This window comes from Camelus bactrianus, chromosome 7, assembly GCF_048773025.1.
Source record: "Camelus bactrianus isolate YW-2024 breed Bactrian camel chromosome 7, ASM4877302v1, whole genome shotgun sequence".
In the NCBI taxonomy this organism is placed as follows: Eukaryota; Metazoa; Chordata; class Mammalia; order Artiodactyla; family Camelidae; genus Camelus; species Camelus bactrianus.
In genome coordinates, this window is record NC_133545.1 from 13,019,234 (window position 1) to 13,035,063 (window position 15,830).

General features: G+C 49.8%; 1 protein-coding gene across 11 annotated transcripts in view; it reads left to right on the forward strand.

Moving 5' to 3' along the window:
* Positions 1-15,830, forward strand: part of HIPK2 (homeodomain interacting protein kinase 2) — a 182,937-nt gene that overhangs the window by 153,098 nt on the left and 14,009 nt on the right. For 5 of the 11 annotated variants that reach the window (XM_074366931.1, XM_074366933.1, XM_074366932.1 and 2 more), the window contains exons 13-15: positions 10,577-10,821; positions 14,662-14,805; positions 15,265-15,425. In XM_074366931.1, coding sequence (XP_074223032.1) covers positions 10,577-10,821; positions 14,662-14,805; positions 15,265-15,425 — 550 coding nt within the window. Of the gene's footprint in view, positions 1-1,645; positions 2,752-10,576; positions 10,822-14,661; positions 14,820-15,264; positions 15,426-15,830 lie in introns of those variants that run through there. The other 6 variants (XM_074366936.1, XM_074366935.1, XM_074366934.1 and 3 more) reach the window with 3 other exon arrangements.

Genomic DNA, 15,830 nt, shown 5'->3' on the forward strand with positions numbered 1-15,830 from the left:
CTACCCTGTCCCTTCCAGTGCCTCATGCCTCCCCGTCCCTTCACAAAGAGAAAGGCTCCTCCCAGCCCACCCCCTGGCCTGGAGCATCTGGTCCACACATTTGTAGCATCAGGACATAAGGACATACAACCTCCCACAGCCGTTTGCCACAACTGGAAGAAAGCAAAAGTGATTTTACAATCTGATGGTTGACTAGACAGGACTGTCATTTTTGACATTTGAATCGACACAGAATCTCAACATAAGTGCTCAGGAGAGAACTGAAGAGAGCAGGTCTGAGGAGAAGCAGGGAGAGAGCCATCTCCCCAGCAGCTGAGCCGCCACCAGGGCTGAGAGCACAGGGCCAGTGCGCAGGCTGCTTCCCCGGCGGCCCCAGGGCCCAGGAAGAGCAGAACTCAAGTACTTGGCAGCATGTGAGGACCTTGGCATAAGTGAGCTAAGACTTAGGGGAGGGCAGGGCAGGAGCCTGTGTGAGCAACAGCCTCAAGTAGTGACAGTGGGCTCCCGAGGACCAGAGCTTCATAAGATGGAAAACGCAGGGCCTGCCTGCCCGCCTGCCCACGACGATGAAGCTTCCCAGAGACGGTCTGCTGCCTGGGGAAAGCTGCAAATTGAGGCCAGAGCGTAACCGAGGAGGCTGTCAGTTGTCAACGGTTCCAATGGGAATCTCACAGGAAGTGATAATAGCGTTTTCTGGAGAAGTCAAATGACTGGGGCCTGAAAAAAATGTTTTAGGACCTAAGAAGCCAGGAAAGTGTATCTGAGTCTGAGTAGGATAAAGCAGAAACCAGTTTTATTTATTTATTTATAGAGAAACCACTGTGTAATGTGATCACATTATCGTGACTACATTTTGTAAGGAGAAAAAAGGCGGGGCAGAGGGAGCAACGTGATTACTCGTTCTTAGAAATCAGAATTATCATAAAATTTAACGCAGTAAATATTTATTGGCCCCATTGGTAATATACTATGCTCAGAACTGCAGGTCCTACATAAATAAAGCCGACAGTCTGTGTCCTCAGGAGGTGTGCAGGGTAATAAGCAAAATAAGTCACATACAAATCATTACAACACAAAACAGAACATCAGTCCCCTAAAAACTGGCAGAGTCCTGTGGGGACTCCAAGGGAAAACAAGCTGTAGGAAATAGCAAGGGAGAGGGGGCTTTTTAAGGGCAGAGTTCCCTCTGGGTGTGGACAATGGGTAGAGATAGAGAGACTGCTGAGGTGGTGGGGCCGAGCCTCAGAGGTGGGCAGATAGGGTCAGGAGCAGGGGGCGCGGCTGATCACAGAGGAAGTGAGAGGCAAGGAAGACAGGGATTGCAGAGCGGAAAGGGGGATTTGAGCGTCTCTCCTTCTATGGGTGTGGTCAGCTTTGCTAAGAGATGCCGAGGAGCTCACAGGAAAGCTTCAGTCCCAGGAAAACAAGGATGCACCCCTGAGTGCAGCCCACAGTGGAGGCGCCCGGCCACCCTCCTGCTGGAAGCTTCCCGAGCCATCAGTGCTCCGGTCTGAACCCTGGAGACTTCCCTCCTTGTCCCTGATCGTTCTTGTTCCCAGACCTGATGCTCTTCCCGCACTGTGAGCAAGTTGATTCTGACCTTCTGTGTTCCTGACCTCCTTTCCGATCTGTGGCTCACCCCCAGCGCTAGCCCTGCACCACTGCCTGAAACACTGATAACGTCCCCTGATGGCACTCGGCCTCAGCACAGCAGCTGGAGAGTCGGGGCCGACCATGCTCACAGGCACAGTGAGCGTGCGGTCACTGGCAGCGCCTCCACCACCAGTGTCTTTTAGAGCTGACGTGAGACAAATAATGGTAAGCCCACATTTTTAGGCCTAATTAAGCATTACTAGAGCTCCAGGACCAGGAAACATTGCTTAGAAGTTTCAGAGAAATGCCAAGGCCAAATTATTATTCCTGACCCCCAATATGCGGCACTGTTCCTTGCCAGAGCAGATGGACGGTCAGCAGCTCCTCCTTGTAAGGAGGACTCCGGAGCATGACAGGCAGGCTGGAAGCCAGTAACTTAAAGAGGAAGGGAATCATAATGAACTTTCCCCAGGCATTTTCACCTGCACTATCTTGGGCTCCATTTGATGGGGTGTATGGGGCCTGTAGTTCTAGTCCCGTTTGATAGATGAGTAAACTGAGGCCAAGAAAGGTAAGTTACTCACCCAAATTTGACAAAGGTTCTAAGTAGCAGAAATTGGGATTCAGGTTCCATGACACTGAGGAAATGGCCATCTTAATTATTGGCAAAAACAATTGATTTCTCTTCAGTCATTCGTTTAACAAATATAAATTCCACCCTCTGCCTCTGACCACCACCATCCCCACACTCATGGTGACACCCAATGTGTGCAGGGCAGCCGGCCAGAGCAGCGGGGAGTCCAGAGTGTGTTCCCGGAACCCTGACCGGGAGCAGGCATTGGTCAGGGTGCTGGGGCTCCAGCAGCAGGAAGGGCAGCGGTCAGCTCTTCTCATCCTGTGATAAGATTTGAAAAAGTGAGGAGGCCAAGAAAGATGCTGGACTAGGATGCTCTGTGGTTATGGCTAGAGTTGGCCTAAAGATAGAAAACGAAACGATATTTTTCTGGGTCCCCCAGGATTAAGTAGTAGGACCAGCCTTATTTTAAATATATATAAATGACTTTGATTAGAGGAGCATTTGACTGTCTACACATGCTGAATAAGCCATCTTTTCTCCCTTGAAATTCCTTGGAGAAAGTTTATGGGTGCACGTCTTTTTATCCAGACCCTTCTGCCAGCCTTGCCTTGTGCTGAAATAGTCTTTTGGAGGCCATGGGGTGACATCAGACGGTCTTCTAAACTGTGCATCCAGAGTGACTCATGTCATCTGATCAGCTAGAAATCATTTTGTCCAGTCTCCATTATTCATTCATTCGTTTGTTCATCCAGTTATCTGACTAATTCTGGTAGACAGGGTTTACTTGACTGAGGTCGTCAGGGCCCTGTTCTGTTCTGTGTCACCGTGCAAGTGCCAGCAGCTGCTCGGAGTGTCACAGCTGATGTTACCAAGATGTGAACTTCCACAGACGATTGAGTCATCAGCATCACTTGGTATTTTAGACAGCCATCACTTTGAAAATGTGTGTGTAGAAAAATTGACCCCAAGAGTTCTTCTTTATAGTAAATTGAAAATCTAGAGAAATTACTGTAGAAAAGGCGCAGTCAGGAAGCTGGTGGACTGCTGCTCAAAAGACTTTGGCCGGAAAAATTAACATCATTGAACAGAGGGGAAGAGCACACACCCGCTGAGGCCAGCATCGCGCTGTGCTGGTGGCATCAGAGTCCGCCTCGAGGGAAGAAGTGAAGGAGCCCAACAGGCCGTGTCACTTGGAGGGCGTGATGCTTTGGGGTGTTGCTGCAACGCACCCCACGGATGAACCGACTTCAGTCACACAACTCTTCTCAGGACGTGTTGCTGAGAGGACTCCACCGCATCCTCTCTCCAGGGCTTCATTCAAAATCCTCAGTGTTTAAGGGGCTGCATTTTATGAAAAGGCTGCATTTGGAAGAAGAGACTGTACCTGCTGTCCCCAGCAGCCCATCCTAACCCTTCAGCACGTTACAGAGCCTTCGCTGATGCTTAGCGACTTCCTGATGTCCTCCCTGCCTTCCTCCCGGCAGAGAGAGTGGGGCGGGAGTGGGCTGGAAAGCACGGGGCTGAGCGGAGCCCTGCGGACGGACCTAACATGTTGAGCAGAGGCTTGCGGGCTGGAGTGCAGAGGAGGGCGTAGGGACAGCGAACACCTGCTGCTGTGTGTGGTGGATGAGGAGCTGGGACCACCTGTGGTGCCTTCCAGCCCTGTTTCAAATTTCTACAGAAGGTAGTCATGTAAAAAAATGACCTTAATGGTGACCTGCGTGTATGTGTGTGTACATTAAGAGAGAGACATACACACAGATATAAACGTGTGAATATATGCTTTGAATGGAATGTATCACCCAATTTAAAATGTAGATCTTTTTGGTTCTCACCAATGACTTTCAACTGGGAGCCACATAAGAACATTGGAAGGAGCACATTGGTCTGGTGGTGTCGGCTTCCAGTCCCTCTCTTCACATGAAGGGCTGGTTAAAAGCCGTTGGCCTTGTAGTTCTAGTTGGGTGGAGTGTGTGTGGGAACAGCACAGTGGGCAGTACACATGCCTGAGCAGGTGGCCGAGCATGCAGCTGTCACCTCCATCAGCTGGGACAGCTGTCCATGTGAACAGCCCCACGTCCCATGCTTGGAAAAGACCGCTGCCACCGACTGGCAGAACCAGAAGGGGGCTGTGGTAAACAGGACAGCATGGCGTAGTGATTAAGAGGAAGTACAGGCTCTGGACAACCCATGAGCATTAAAAAAAAGAACAACACTAATAACCTAATTTTAGAATGGGCTAAGGACTTGAACAGACTTTTGGGGGAGGGGGTAATTAGGTTTGTTTATTTATTTATTTTAGTGGAGGTACTGGGGGTTGAACCCAGGACCTCGTGCATGTTAAGCACAACACTCTACCACTTAGCTATACCCTCCCTTTCCAGACATTTCTTAAAAGAAGACATACGTAGCCAATAGCTACATGGAAAAAAAAGTTTAATGTCACTAATAATCAGGGAAATACAAATCAAAACCACAATGAGAAATCACCTCCCATGTGTCAGGATGACTGTGATCAAAAAGACAAAAGATAACAGCGTTGATGAGGAAGATGTGGAGAAATTGCAGTTCTTGTCCACTATCGGTGAGAATATAAATTGGTGCAGCCAATATGGAAAACAATATTGAGGTTCCTCCAAAAAAAAAAAAATTTAAAATAGAGCTATCATATAATCCAGCAGTCCACTTCTGAGTATTTATCCAAAAGAATTGAAATCAGGACCTCAAAGAGGTAACTCACTCCCAAGTTGATTGCAGCATTATTCACAATAGCCAAGATGAGGAAACAACCTAAGTGTCCATCAGGTGAATGGGTAAAGAAAATGGGGCATGCACATACAGTGGAATATTGTTCAGCCTTAAAAAGAAGGAAATTATGCAGTATGCAAACAACCTCTTCCATCAGCTATTTAAAATAGTCCAATTGATAAAGTCAAAGAATGGAAACTTGGTCGCCACGGGCTGCGGTAGGGGGAACTTGGGAGTCCCTAATTAATAGGCATGTATTTGAGCTCAGATGAAGGAGTTCTAGAGACCTGCTGTACGGCGTCTTATCTGTAGTCACCAACGCTGTCTCGTGTACCTAAAGTTTTGTTAAGAAGGTAGATCTCATGTTACATATTCTCACCACAATAAAATAAAAAAATTTTAAATAAATAAGCTAAGACCACACTGAGTCACAGAAGAAGGATGGTAGCTCTTGGTTCAAATCTGACTCTGCCGCTAACTAGCTGGGTGCTCTTGAACAACTGAGTGACCTCAGCTCTCCGCATCTGAAGTTCATTGTTCCTAAAATGAAAGTTGTAATATTCTTCACCTCGTAGTCTCGCTGTGAGAATTAGAGGGGATAAAACGTGCGAAGCACTTTGAACAGGAGTTGGGCCTCCAGTAAGTGTTACCTGTACTTAGCAATCAGTGTCACAGAAATAGAAGAGTACTATTTTTCACATACAGCATTGATTATAGAAGCAGAGGAGTGAAATAAGGCATGGATATATTATTGGTGGAGATGAGTTTTGACTCTGGTCTTGAAGGATGGAATTGACTGAAACTGGCAACTCAGAATCAAAAACACATTCCAGATAGGGCCCTACAGGGAAGGGGTCACAGATTTGTGTCTGATTCTCTGGCAGCATTTTCTCCATTGGGGCTGATTTCTTTACTTCTTAGCTCCTTATTTCTTTCTATGATTTTAAAATGATGACAATCATATATTGCCATGACAACACAATGCAATCATGAACCCTGGCAGCTTTGTTCTTTTTTCAGAAGTGATGTTCTGTCGAGGCCTTTTAAGCAGATATTTCTCATTCTATTCCTATCACTGTCTCTCTTACTTCCATTACCCAATTCATCATGGATTGATAAGCTATCAATAATAATTAGATGCTATAGTGAGATGAATCCCAGTAGAATTGACACGTCGGAGCCTAAGGAATCCATAGTAGTGATGTCAAATGTGTGCTTATTTTTTTAGTGATTCATTTAACAGTTTCCCATTTGTTCTGTAATCTGCGCAGTACACTCAGGTAGAGCACAGAGATTTCTAACAATAGAAAAGATTAAAAACAGAGCTATCAGATTAATTCACCTTTTCCAAACCTGTCACATGTAAATCCAAAAAGGTAGGTGAATGAGCACTCGGCTCTGTTGTACCTAGGCGTTCATGAGGCATAGGGACTTCCAGCTCGGAAAACAGAGGTGAGTCCCAGGAAGACTTTAGAGAGGTTTTAGCCCATGCTTCTTGATAGATACCGAGATACTGACGTGCAGAATTCCTCAGCCTCTTCGGTGGAAAGCCTCACTACCTGTTGGGTTTCCATCAGGAGGTGGCCCTAAATTCTCAGGGGCCGTCTCGACGAGGCTGTCAGCTGTTATAAGACTCTTGCCAAAAAGCCATCCTCCAGTGACAGGAAGCTCACTGATTTATGAAGTGGCCCATTGTATGTTCAGATAATTTCAGTTGTGAGAAAATTCTTACTCCTATTGAGCTGAAGCTTCTCCACAATTTCCAAATTTGAGTGAAGCATTCCAAATATGTCCAATTGGCATTTTATTACAGCTTGGCCAAAATTAGTGAGGGGTGTCTGTCTGTGTGTGTATGTGTGTGTGTTTAATTTGCTCATTTTCTAAATTACTCAGAACCTAAGGAAGATACATAGTCAGCAGGAATCATCTGGGTCTGGGTGTACATGTAATGTATACTTCCTGAAAGGATTTATTTTCTCTCCAAATTAGGAGTAAAGCAAATCCTATTTTAAATAGATCCCTCTAAGGGATCCTTTAATGCCACTCTCCCTAACGGATTTCATAGCAGGTTAGAGCTGGAGGGACATCTAGGGTCACCCTAGTATCCAGGCCACTGTCCAGGTTCACACCAATAAACGGACAGCAGAGCCAGGACTGGAACACCAGCTCCCAGGACACATCTGGGAGCCAGCCTCTGTTCTTCATGGGGGGGAGTCCACCACCCACAGGCCATGCACAGCAACAGAACACATTTGCGTTTTGTGCAGTGACCAGCTGAGTCACTGAGCGTGTGTGTGTGTGTGTGTGTGTGTGTGCGCGCGCGCGCGTGCGTGTTATTCAATCAGGCAGAACTGGCGGTGACCGAAGTTAAGAATGAAGGACAGGGCCCTGGCAGCTGCGTGCTCAGGGCCTCCCAGCTCATATCCTGGTCCTGGGAGTGCTTTGTAATGGGTGGGGGAGGGGTTGTTCCTTTAATAACATCTTATCACCCGACAGACTCCTCACATGCAGGCCAGCCCCTCCCACCACAGAAAACAGTTGCAGGGTTCGCTGGTCTGTGCTTCTTGAAGGTGGCCCTCCTTCCTCCAATGCTCCCTCCTCCTAATTCCACAGTTTCCCACAGCTCCTGCTGCCCTCGGAGTCCGTGTCCCTGCTTCCCAGGCATGAGGACCTCTCCCTGGCGCCCCACTTTCTAGTTCTTGTGCCAGATCTCAGTGCTGCCCCACCCCCACCCCCTGCTCATCCCATTTGCTTTCTTGTTTCTGAATAAGAATATGGACTTCTAAAAAGTTGAGATATAAGTTGCATATCATACAATACACACATTTAAAGTGTATAGTTAAATGATTTTTGGCATATTCCATTAATTGTTTAAATTGTGGTACAGTATATATAATAAAATTTGCCATTTTAACCATCTTTAAGTGTACAGTTGAGTGACACTAAATATATTCACAGTGTGTGTAACCGTCACCACTATTTCCAAAACTTTTCCGTCACTTCAAACAGAAACTCTGTACCCATTAAGTAGTAACCCCAACCCCCCTCTCCCCCCAGCCTCTGGTAACCTCTAATCTACTTTCTATCTCTGAACTTGCCTATTCTGGGTACCTCATGTAAGTGGAGTTAACACAGGACCTGTCTTTCGTGTCTGGCTTATTTCACTTAGCATGATGTTTTCAAGGTTCATCCATATTGTAGCATATATCAGAACCTTATTCATTTTTACGGCTGAATAATATTCCATTGTGTGGATATATCATATTTTGTTTATCCATTCATCTGTTAATGGACACAGGTTATTCCCACCTGTTGGCTATTGTAAATAATGCTGCAATGAACGTTTGTATTCAAGTGTCTGAGTTTCTGCTTTCAATTCCTTCTTGTATATACCTAGAGTGGAATTGCTGGGTCATATGGTAACTGTGTTTACCTCCAACTGTCTTTGAGGAACAAGCATATGGGCCTTTTACATTTAAACTGTCATAAGGAGGAAGTGTAGTTCTTGATTAATTAAGACATATCTGTTTTATCAAAGTCAGCATGAAGAGCTATAAGTATGTGCAGGCAATTCATTCCTCACCTTCTTTTGAGTTCTTATCAATTATCCTCAGCACAGCTCATTTGACAGTTCATCATGGAAGGCTTTGTGACATCCCTTCTCTTTAACTGATCATTTTAAAGCTTTCACTGTTTAACTTGTCATGTTTTTACACAGTCCCCCACTGAGATTTTAATCTCCTTCAAGGGTGGAGACGTGGATTAAATTTCTTTGTACAGAAATTCCCTGTCGCATGGATCTCCAGGATATCTGACTGAAGCGTGCTGACTTCTTTCATATCAATCGTCTGTTTTTTTCGTAGACTAAAAACTTTTCCAGCAACTCCATACCTTCATAGAATTCATCTTGCCTAAATATGTTTTTGGCAAACCTGTTTTTACGTGTCAGATGAGGTAACACAACTAATAATAATAATAGTAATTATAGAAACTAAATTTTATAGAATGTTTATGTGTTGTTCACCATTCAAAGCACTTTCCGTGTATTTTCTCACTTACTTCTCAAAACAAGCCTGTGATGTAGGTACTATTATTACCCACATTTTACTGATGAGACTGAATCTCTCAGAGGCTGAATAGCTCCCCAAGGCCACACCATCAGCACATGCTGAAGTTAGACATCTCTCTGCCGGGCCTGTGTCCCTACCCACAGACCCAGTTAGCGAGGGACCCTTCTTCCCTGAACCAGGGAAGACGGACTGTGCCACCCTGGAAGAATTATCCTGCCCAGGTGTCAGTAGCACAGGCCTCAGGGCGCTCAGACCTCCTGCGGGCTCACTCCCAGCTCCTCAGCCCTTTGATAGGCTAGCAGCCCTTCCACCGCCAGGGGATCGAGTTCATCCACTTCTCTGCTGCCCTTAGCCGCCTAGGAATCGATCTTGGAATCTGGCCCGTGACTGGCTGTGTGACCTTGGGCAAGACACCTGCAGGGGGCAGTGTTGTGGCTCCACCAGGCTCTCTATAAATATCAGCTTCTTCTCTTAGCAAATGAGTTGGCAACTGACCATCTTACCTAAGCAATCGATATTTCTTAAAAATAGGTGATCAACATACAGAAATAGATGAAAACCCTTTTTTGAAACCTGCACAATAAGCAACAAATTCCATATCCATCATCCCACCAGCCTCTCACTGGGCTTGGAGGCAGACAGAATTGGTTCCCCAAGTAACCACACAAATATCTCAGGAAAAAAATGCGCTGGCCGAGAGCCAGCCAAAGCCAGTTCCTCCATGTCAGTGTAGGAAGTTTCAGCTAGAGGATGAAGACCAGGGATCGGGAGCCACGCCCTCACAGGCATCTTCTGACGGTGCAGGCCCCCTGCCCCATCCTCGGCCAGGCAGTGGGGGAGCTGCAGGAGCAGGAGGCTGGGCCCCACTTAAGAAGGGGACTCAGTGGTCTTGGGTGGCCAGTCATCCCACCTACCGCCCTCACCGCAAAGAGATGGCCAAGGTGTCTGGCCCAGCTCCCATTGCTTTTTCTCAGTGAGCCCCAGCTGTGGGCTGTGGGACCAGCCTCTTCAGAACCTCGCTTTCTTCCCTCCCGCTGCATCCTGCTTCCTCTAAGATCCTACTCCCTCCTGCCTAAACCAGCTGCATCTCCCAGGCCCTGAGCCTGATACACTTAGGCTGCTCCCTTCCCAGCAGTTTTTTTCTCCCACACCAGGGCCGCAGGTTGCCTGGGTCTGGTTGGGTTCTCTGTTTGCTTTTCTGTCTCCTTCCGGTGGCTCAGAGGGCGCTGCCATGCAGCTCTGGGCTACAGGTGCCTCCCCTGCAGTTCTGCTGAGCCCGGCTGCACGGGAAAGCTCAGGCCCGCCTGGAATCTTTTTGCCCCAATTTCCAGAAGCTCCTGTGGGCCCCGCTCCAGCCCCTTTCTCATGTCCTCACATGCCCCACCCCCACTGGTTAGACAGTTGACACTTGTGTGCCAGCCTCCCCATCAGGATTCTGGAGAGAAGTCACATTCCTCCCTTCTCTCCTGCTCTGCCTGCCCCCTGCCCCGGAGCGCAGAGAGGCTTTTCCCAGCTGGTCCTGAACTGCTGGTTTGGTGTCTCACTTCACAGCCCCTCACTGTCCTGGTTTCTCCCTTTACATTTTCAGCACTGTCTCCAAGCAGAGAAAAAACGTCATCAGCTGTGTCACGGTCCACGACTCTCCCTACTCCGACTCCTCCAGCAACACCAGCCCCTACTCTGTGCAGCACCGCGCCGGGCACAATGCCACCACCTTTGACACCAAGGGGAGCCTGGAGACGCACTGCACTGGGAACCCCCGGACTATCATCGTGCCCCCGCTGAAGACCCAGGCCAGCGAGGTGCTGGTGGAGTGTGATAGCCTGGGGCCAGGTAATCTGGGGCCGGGGCGGGGCAGGAACAGCTCCTGGAGACGAGTTTTCTGGTTACCTGCTGCTCGCAGTCTTGTTACGTGAGCGCTGTAAGCCCCAGGTTGTAGGTCCTCACTCGGGTATCTGGTCCAAAAAGCCAGGGTAGGATTCTGCTCAGCGTCACGTTGTATAAGCAGCATTTTCATTTCTTAACTCTGTGATTAATACCTTGCTGTCTTCACCACGGCTCTGCCTCTGACGAGGTTGATAACTACAGAATCAAAGCCACCCCGCTGCTTTTCCACTGTCTGGAACGACACCCGGTTTGGGGAGTTCCTGACTGACTTCTAGCATCACTCCCTTCCAGGGAGCCCTGGCGGTCGGGGGCTCCCCGTGTGGCAAGGCCCTTCCCCGGGCCTTGGTCAGCAAGGGCGGCCTCTCCCAAGAGCTCACTGTTGGGAGGAGAGGTGGTAGCGAGCGTGCTTCTCCCTCCCTCACTGCTTGATTAAAAGGACTCCTTACATCTTGTGAAGGCTTGTCCTGAAAACTGGGCCCGAGAATAAAAGCTAAGCACTTAACCTTCTACGTAAACTTAGCAGCTCACCCAGATTTTGCAGTAGCTGTTCAGTGTCTCCCTCGCTCCTGCTCATCAGGGGAAGAATTTGAGAATAAACCCAAAGAAATCTTCTGCATTTTTGCCACAAATTGTCCCCAGCCCACCCAGGCCAGCCAGCACCTCCTCTATAGCTCTGTTCAGAAGCACAGGGATACAAACCACCGGGGAGGTTTTGTTTCAAGGTGAGAAGCCATCGTTCCTGAGACCTCCTGTCTGTGTCCCCAGAGGGGGCTGCTGGAGACCATGGAAACTTCTTGGGGTGGTTGCCCCCTGTAAGGCACGCCAGGCCTGGGCGATTCAGGTGCTGCCCCCACCGGTGACCTGGGATGAAGGGTGGCGTTCAGGATGGAGCCTTCAGGGGCTTTCCCGCCCAGGGCCATCGGCCAGCCTGCAGAGTGCGGGGCCGGAGGACCCTCCCTCTGGAACCCTCTTTCTCCACCCAGGCACAGGTTTTCAAGGAAACCCTGGCAGGAAGGAACACTCTCTAGGACCCAAGAACCTGTAGGCAAACAGAACCGCTCACCTCGGAGGCGGGACTCCTTAGAGCAGTCATCCTCCCCGTTTTCTGCTCCTGTCACGCCTTCCAAGTTCCGGTGCCGTTTACAGCATCGGCCATGCGGGTGGCGACTCTCAGCGCTCAGCAACCACATTTCCACAAAGACTCTTACAACCAAAGTCAGAGAATTAATTACCTGCAGGGCTGAGAATCCCTCAGGAATACTTCTCAACAACAACAAAAAAGGAAGGTTTTTCTCAGTAAGGCCATGGGTTCTAATACCCCTAGTGCCTCTGTCACTGGGGAGCGCCATGGTATAATTTCCCCACGTACAGGAAGATTTATTTTCCCCTGTGAGGACAGGCTGCACAGTCTTTCTAGCGTCAGGTGAGAGGCTAAAAGAACTTCATTCGGGTGTCTGTCCGTCCGTCCCCAGACTGTGGTGTTTCTCTACGCTGACACCTCCGTTAGTGCACAGCCTTCCAGGCTCAGAAGAATCTGGAAAGCATCCTCCCTTGGCTTCCTGGGGCCCAGATTGGCCCACCCCAGCCAAGGTGCCCCCTCAGCTGGGGTCCTCGGGTCCCCTGAGCTGCTCAAGTCAGGACGAAAGCTGTGCAGGTGACGGTCCATCTTCTCTCAGTGGCTTTCAGCGCAGGAAGGATCCTTGAGGAATTCCCACAACCTTCTCAGGTCCCTTGGCTTAGTTAAGGCCCTTTCAGAAGGCAACAGAAGGTCCTCTGCACCACCTTAGGACCAATAAGGAATGTACTGGAAGGATGCATGGCTAAGTCCCAGGCAGGGCAGGAGCCAGAGCTCCCTGATCTGAGCCACTGGTGGCCTGATGCCTGCTCTCTGGATACCCTGATCCAGCGACCCCCAGGCTCCCAGTTTCCCATTTCTGTCCCAGCTTGGGGCAGACAGTTGTTCCTTGAGCATCAGCTTTAACCAGGGGACATGGCTCAAAAATAAAGACATCAGCCATAGTGCACACAGCTCATACCTTTAACAGCTGGACACCTGCCGGACACTAAGCATTGCACGTACATTAGCTCATGTAACCCTCACTATGACCCTCCATGAAGTAAGTTATTATTTTCCCAGTTTTCCAGATAAGAAAACGGAAGCACAGAGAGGCTAACTAACCCCACCACACCATGCAGAGGGACCTCCCAAGGGTCTGGCCCCAGGGCGCACCCATGATAGGAAGCAGTCTCCCACCCGCCTCGTGCAGACAGGGCCTCCCAGGGGGCCACCCCGTGAACCCAGGGCTGTTCCCGGGCAGCAGATCTTTGAGAGCAGTGAGGCAAGACCTGAGCAGACAGCTCCATAGTGTTCCTCCCAGCTCCAAAATACATCTCAGGAACTTGACCTTCAGCACTTGCCCTGTCCACTCCATGGTCACTTTATTCCTCTCTGCATTACTGCTTTAATCTCTTGATCCCTTTCAGGACCCACTCCCTGATTCAGGGGTCCCCTGCTCTGGTGGTTGACAAGCTCTGACCCAGACCCTGTCTCCTGATGCTGGTGGCCTGGCTCTGTCACACCCATTTCATCTAAAGCTCTCCAGCCTCTTCACTTGGAGACTCACACTATGGATACCCTGCACTCAGAGTTTCTCCCTAATTACCACAAAGTGCCCAGAGAGTTGAAATCAGAGCAGAGAGATGACATCCACAGCGGGGCCCCGGCAGCAGGCGCAGCTTACAATCTGCTGCGGGGCACGGAGGAGCTGGAGGCCAATGCAGTGGCACGGTGGCTGATGGATGGAGAGAGACTGAAGTTCTGCTGACAGCCAGCATTTGCAGCTTTCCATCCTTCACCCTACAGTGGGTCCCCCAAACCCCTCCCTCCATCTCCCAGGCTTTGGAGATTCTTTGAGTCTAACCGAGTTCGACTTGAGCACAAGACCCTGATTCCCAAATGCAGGTCACCTCTGTCCACCAGGGCAGGCTCCTGCTTTCCTGGGTAGCTTGTTAAGAATACGAATTCCTGGGCATTTCCCACAGGGGTATGATTCAGGGGGTGGGATGGGAGAGCCACTGGGTGCCAATATGCAGTTGGATTTGGGGTCTCTGTTAGGACCTGCTGCCTCCCTGCCAGTGAGGCAGCTCTCCCTTACTCGAGGGGGGCTGTTGCCTGGATGGGGGAGGCCCCTCTCAACTTGAGTGTGCTCCCCGATCTCCTGTCCCCAGGTTTCGTTTGCCTTCACTCTTCACATTTCTCTCCATCAACAATTAATTAGCAGTCTGTTTTGCCGGCGCCAGCCTCAGGTATCTCCTGTTTGACTCTGATCTCGTCACCCTGAGATCTGTAATAGACCTGATCCCGCCCAGTGACATCAAGGGTCTGATCCATGTGATGTGTGCTCCATTAATTGTTAGCATCCTCCGCCCCAAGAATGACCAGTTCACCCATTTCACACTTGCGGCCCTGGGGTACCCAATTGAGACCATAGTGGGCTTTCGTGTTTCCCAAAGATGCTCAGTGCCAGTAAATCTGAATTCTTGCTGCTGAGCAGCACGAGGGATAGACCTGCCTTCTGACGTCCTGTGTACGTCTTTCCAGTTCTGGGTCTTCTCTTAAACACTCTACTCTGGGCAGCTTCCTCAAACGTGGGCAGCTTCCTCAAACGTGGACAGCTTTAGAGCTGAGGAGTCTGCGGAGGACAATACAGGTTTGGGCAGATGTCTGGATTCCTTGTGCCAAAGGCCTCCTTGGTATTCACTGTGGATTACTTCCTCTTGATCTAGACAAAGCTTCAGGACAGAAATGTTTGGCATCAAGAGCAACACTGAGAGACAGGCGGACAGTAGCACTCGATTCCACATGTCCCGTGTCCGTGCGTGTGTCCTCTGACTTCGCCCCCTGGAGATTCGAGTCCCACTCTTCTGCGAGTTGGTATTCACAGGTCACTCAACACAGAAACTGACTAAAATGGTTTCTTTAACATAAACCTCCTTGCCCTATTCATTTTATTCCAGCTGTTTTCCCCTGGCACATGTGCAGTCCCTTTTTTGAGACTCGGGTATCTGCATCCTGCAGCATCTGTCACTATGTCTCTGCATCTCGGCAGAGAGCCCCCAGCTGGGACACTGGAGCTGCAGAGAGCTCCCCTTCCCTCTGTTAGACTTTCTTGATGCTTCTCAGTGTCACCAAACAGTAGTTCTAAAAGCCCAGCAATGTTTGCTCCCAGCCAGTGGAACAAGCCACAGCCCTGGTGCCAAAATCATCACTAGGTCTGGGGGAGATGTGGCTCATGGGTGATCGACCACCATTGTCTCCTGGGGGGTAGGGTCTTCTGGGCACCCCAGGACGTATGACTGATCTGTGACCTCTTCCTCTTCCCGGCACAGTCAACACCAGTCACCACTCGTCCTCCTACAAGTCCAAGTCCTCCAGCAACGTGACCTCCACCAGCGGTCACTCTTCAGGGAGCTCGTCCGGAGCCATCGCCTACCGGCAGCAGCGGCCAGGGCCGCCCTTCCAGCAGCAGCAGCCTCTCAATCTCAGCCAGGTAAGCCCCGCCTGATGGGCCCTGGGGCGCAGCTCATCCCCGCAACTCTTAGCTTCAGAGCAGGGCACTGTGGTGGCCCCTTGCTCGCCTCCCAGAGTGGTAGCCCCTCCAGTGATGGCAGGCGGTGCTCCAAATGACCTCTAATGTTCCCTTTCTGCTGTAGGTTGCCGTGGGGAAGGTGGGATCCCCAATTCATAGGCCCAAGGCAGAATGACTTGTCTGATGATAGGAAGCTCTCAGGGACGTGGTGCCAGAGCTTAAAAACAGGCTGGCCCACACCTTGCTTTTTCAGCCCAGCAAAGGGTAAAACAGTTTCCTGACCCAGGCAGGCCAGGACACCAGGGCAGACCTGCAGTCCAACCAAGCCAGGCCTGCTGAACTGTCACAGTGAGGGAGGCTGCACAC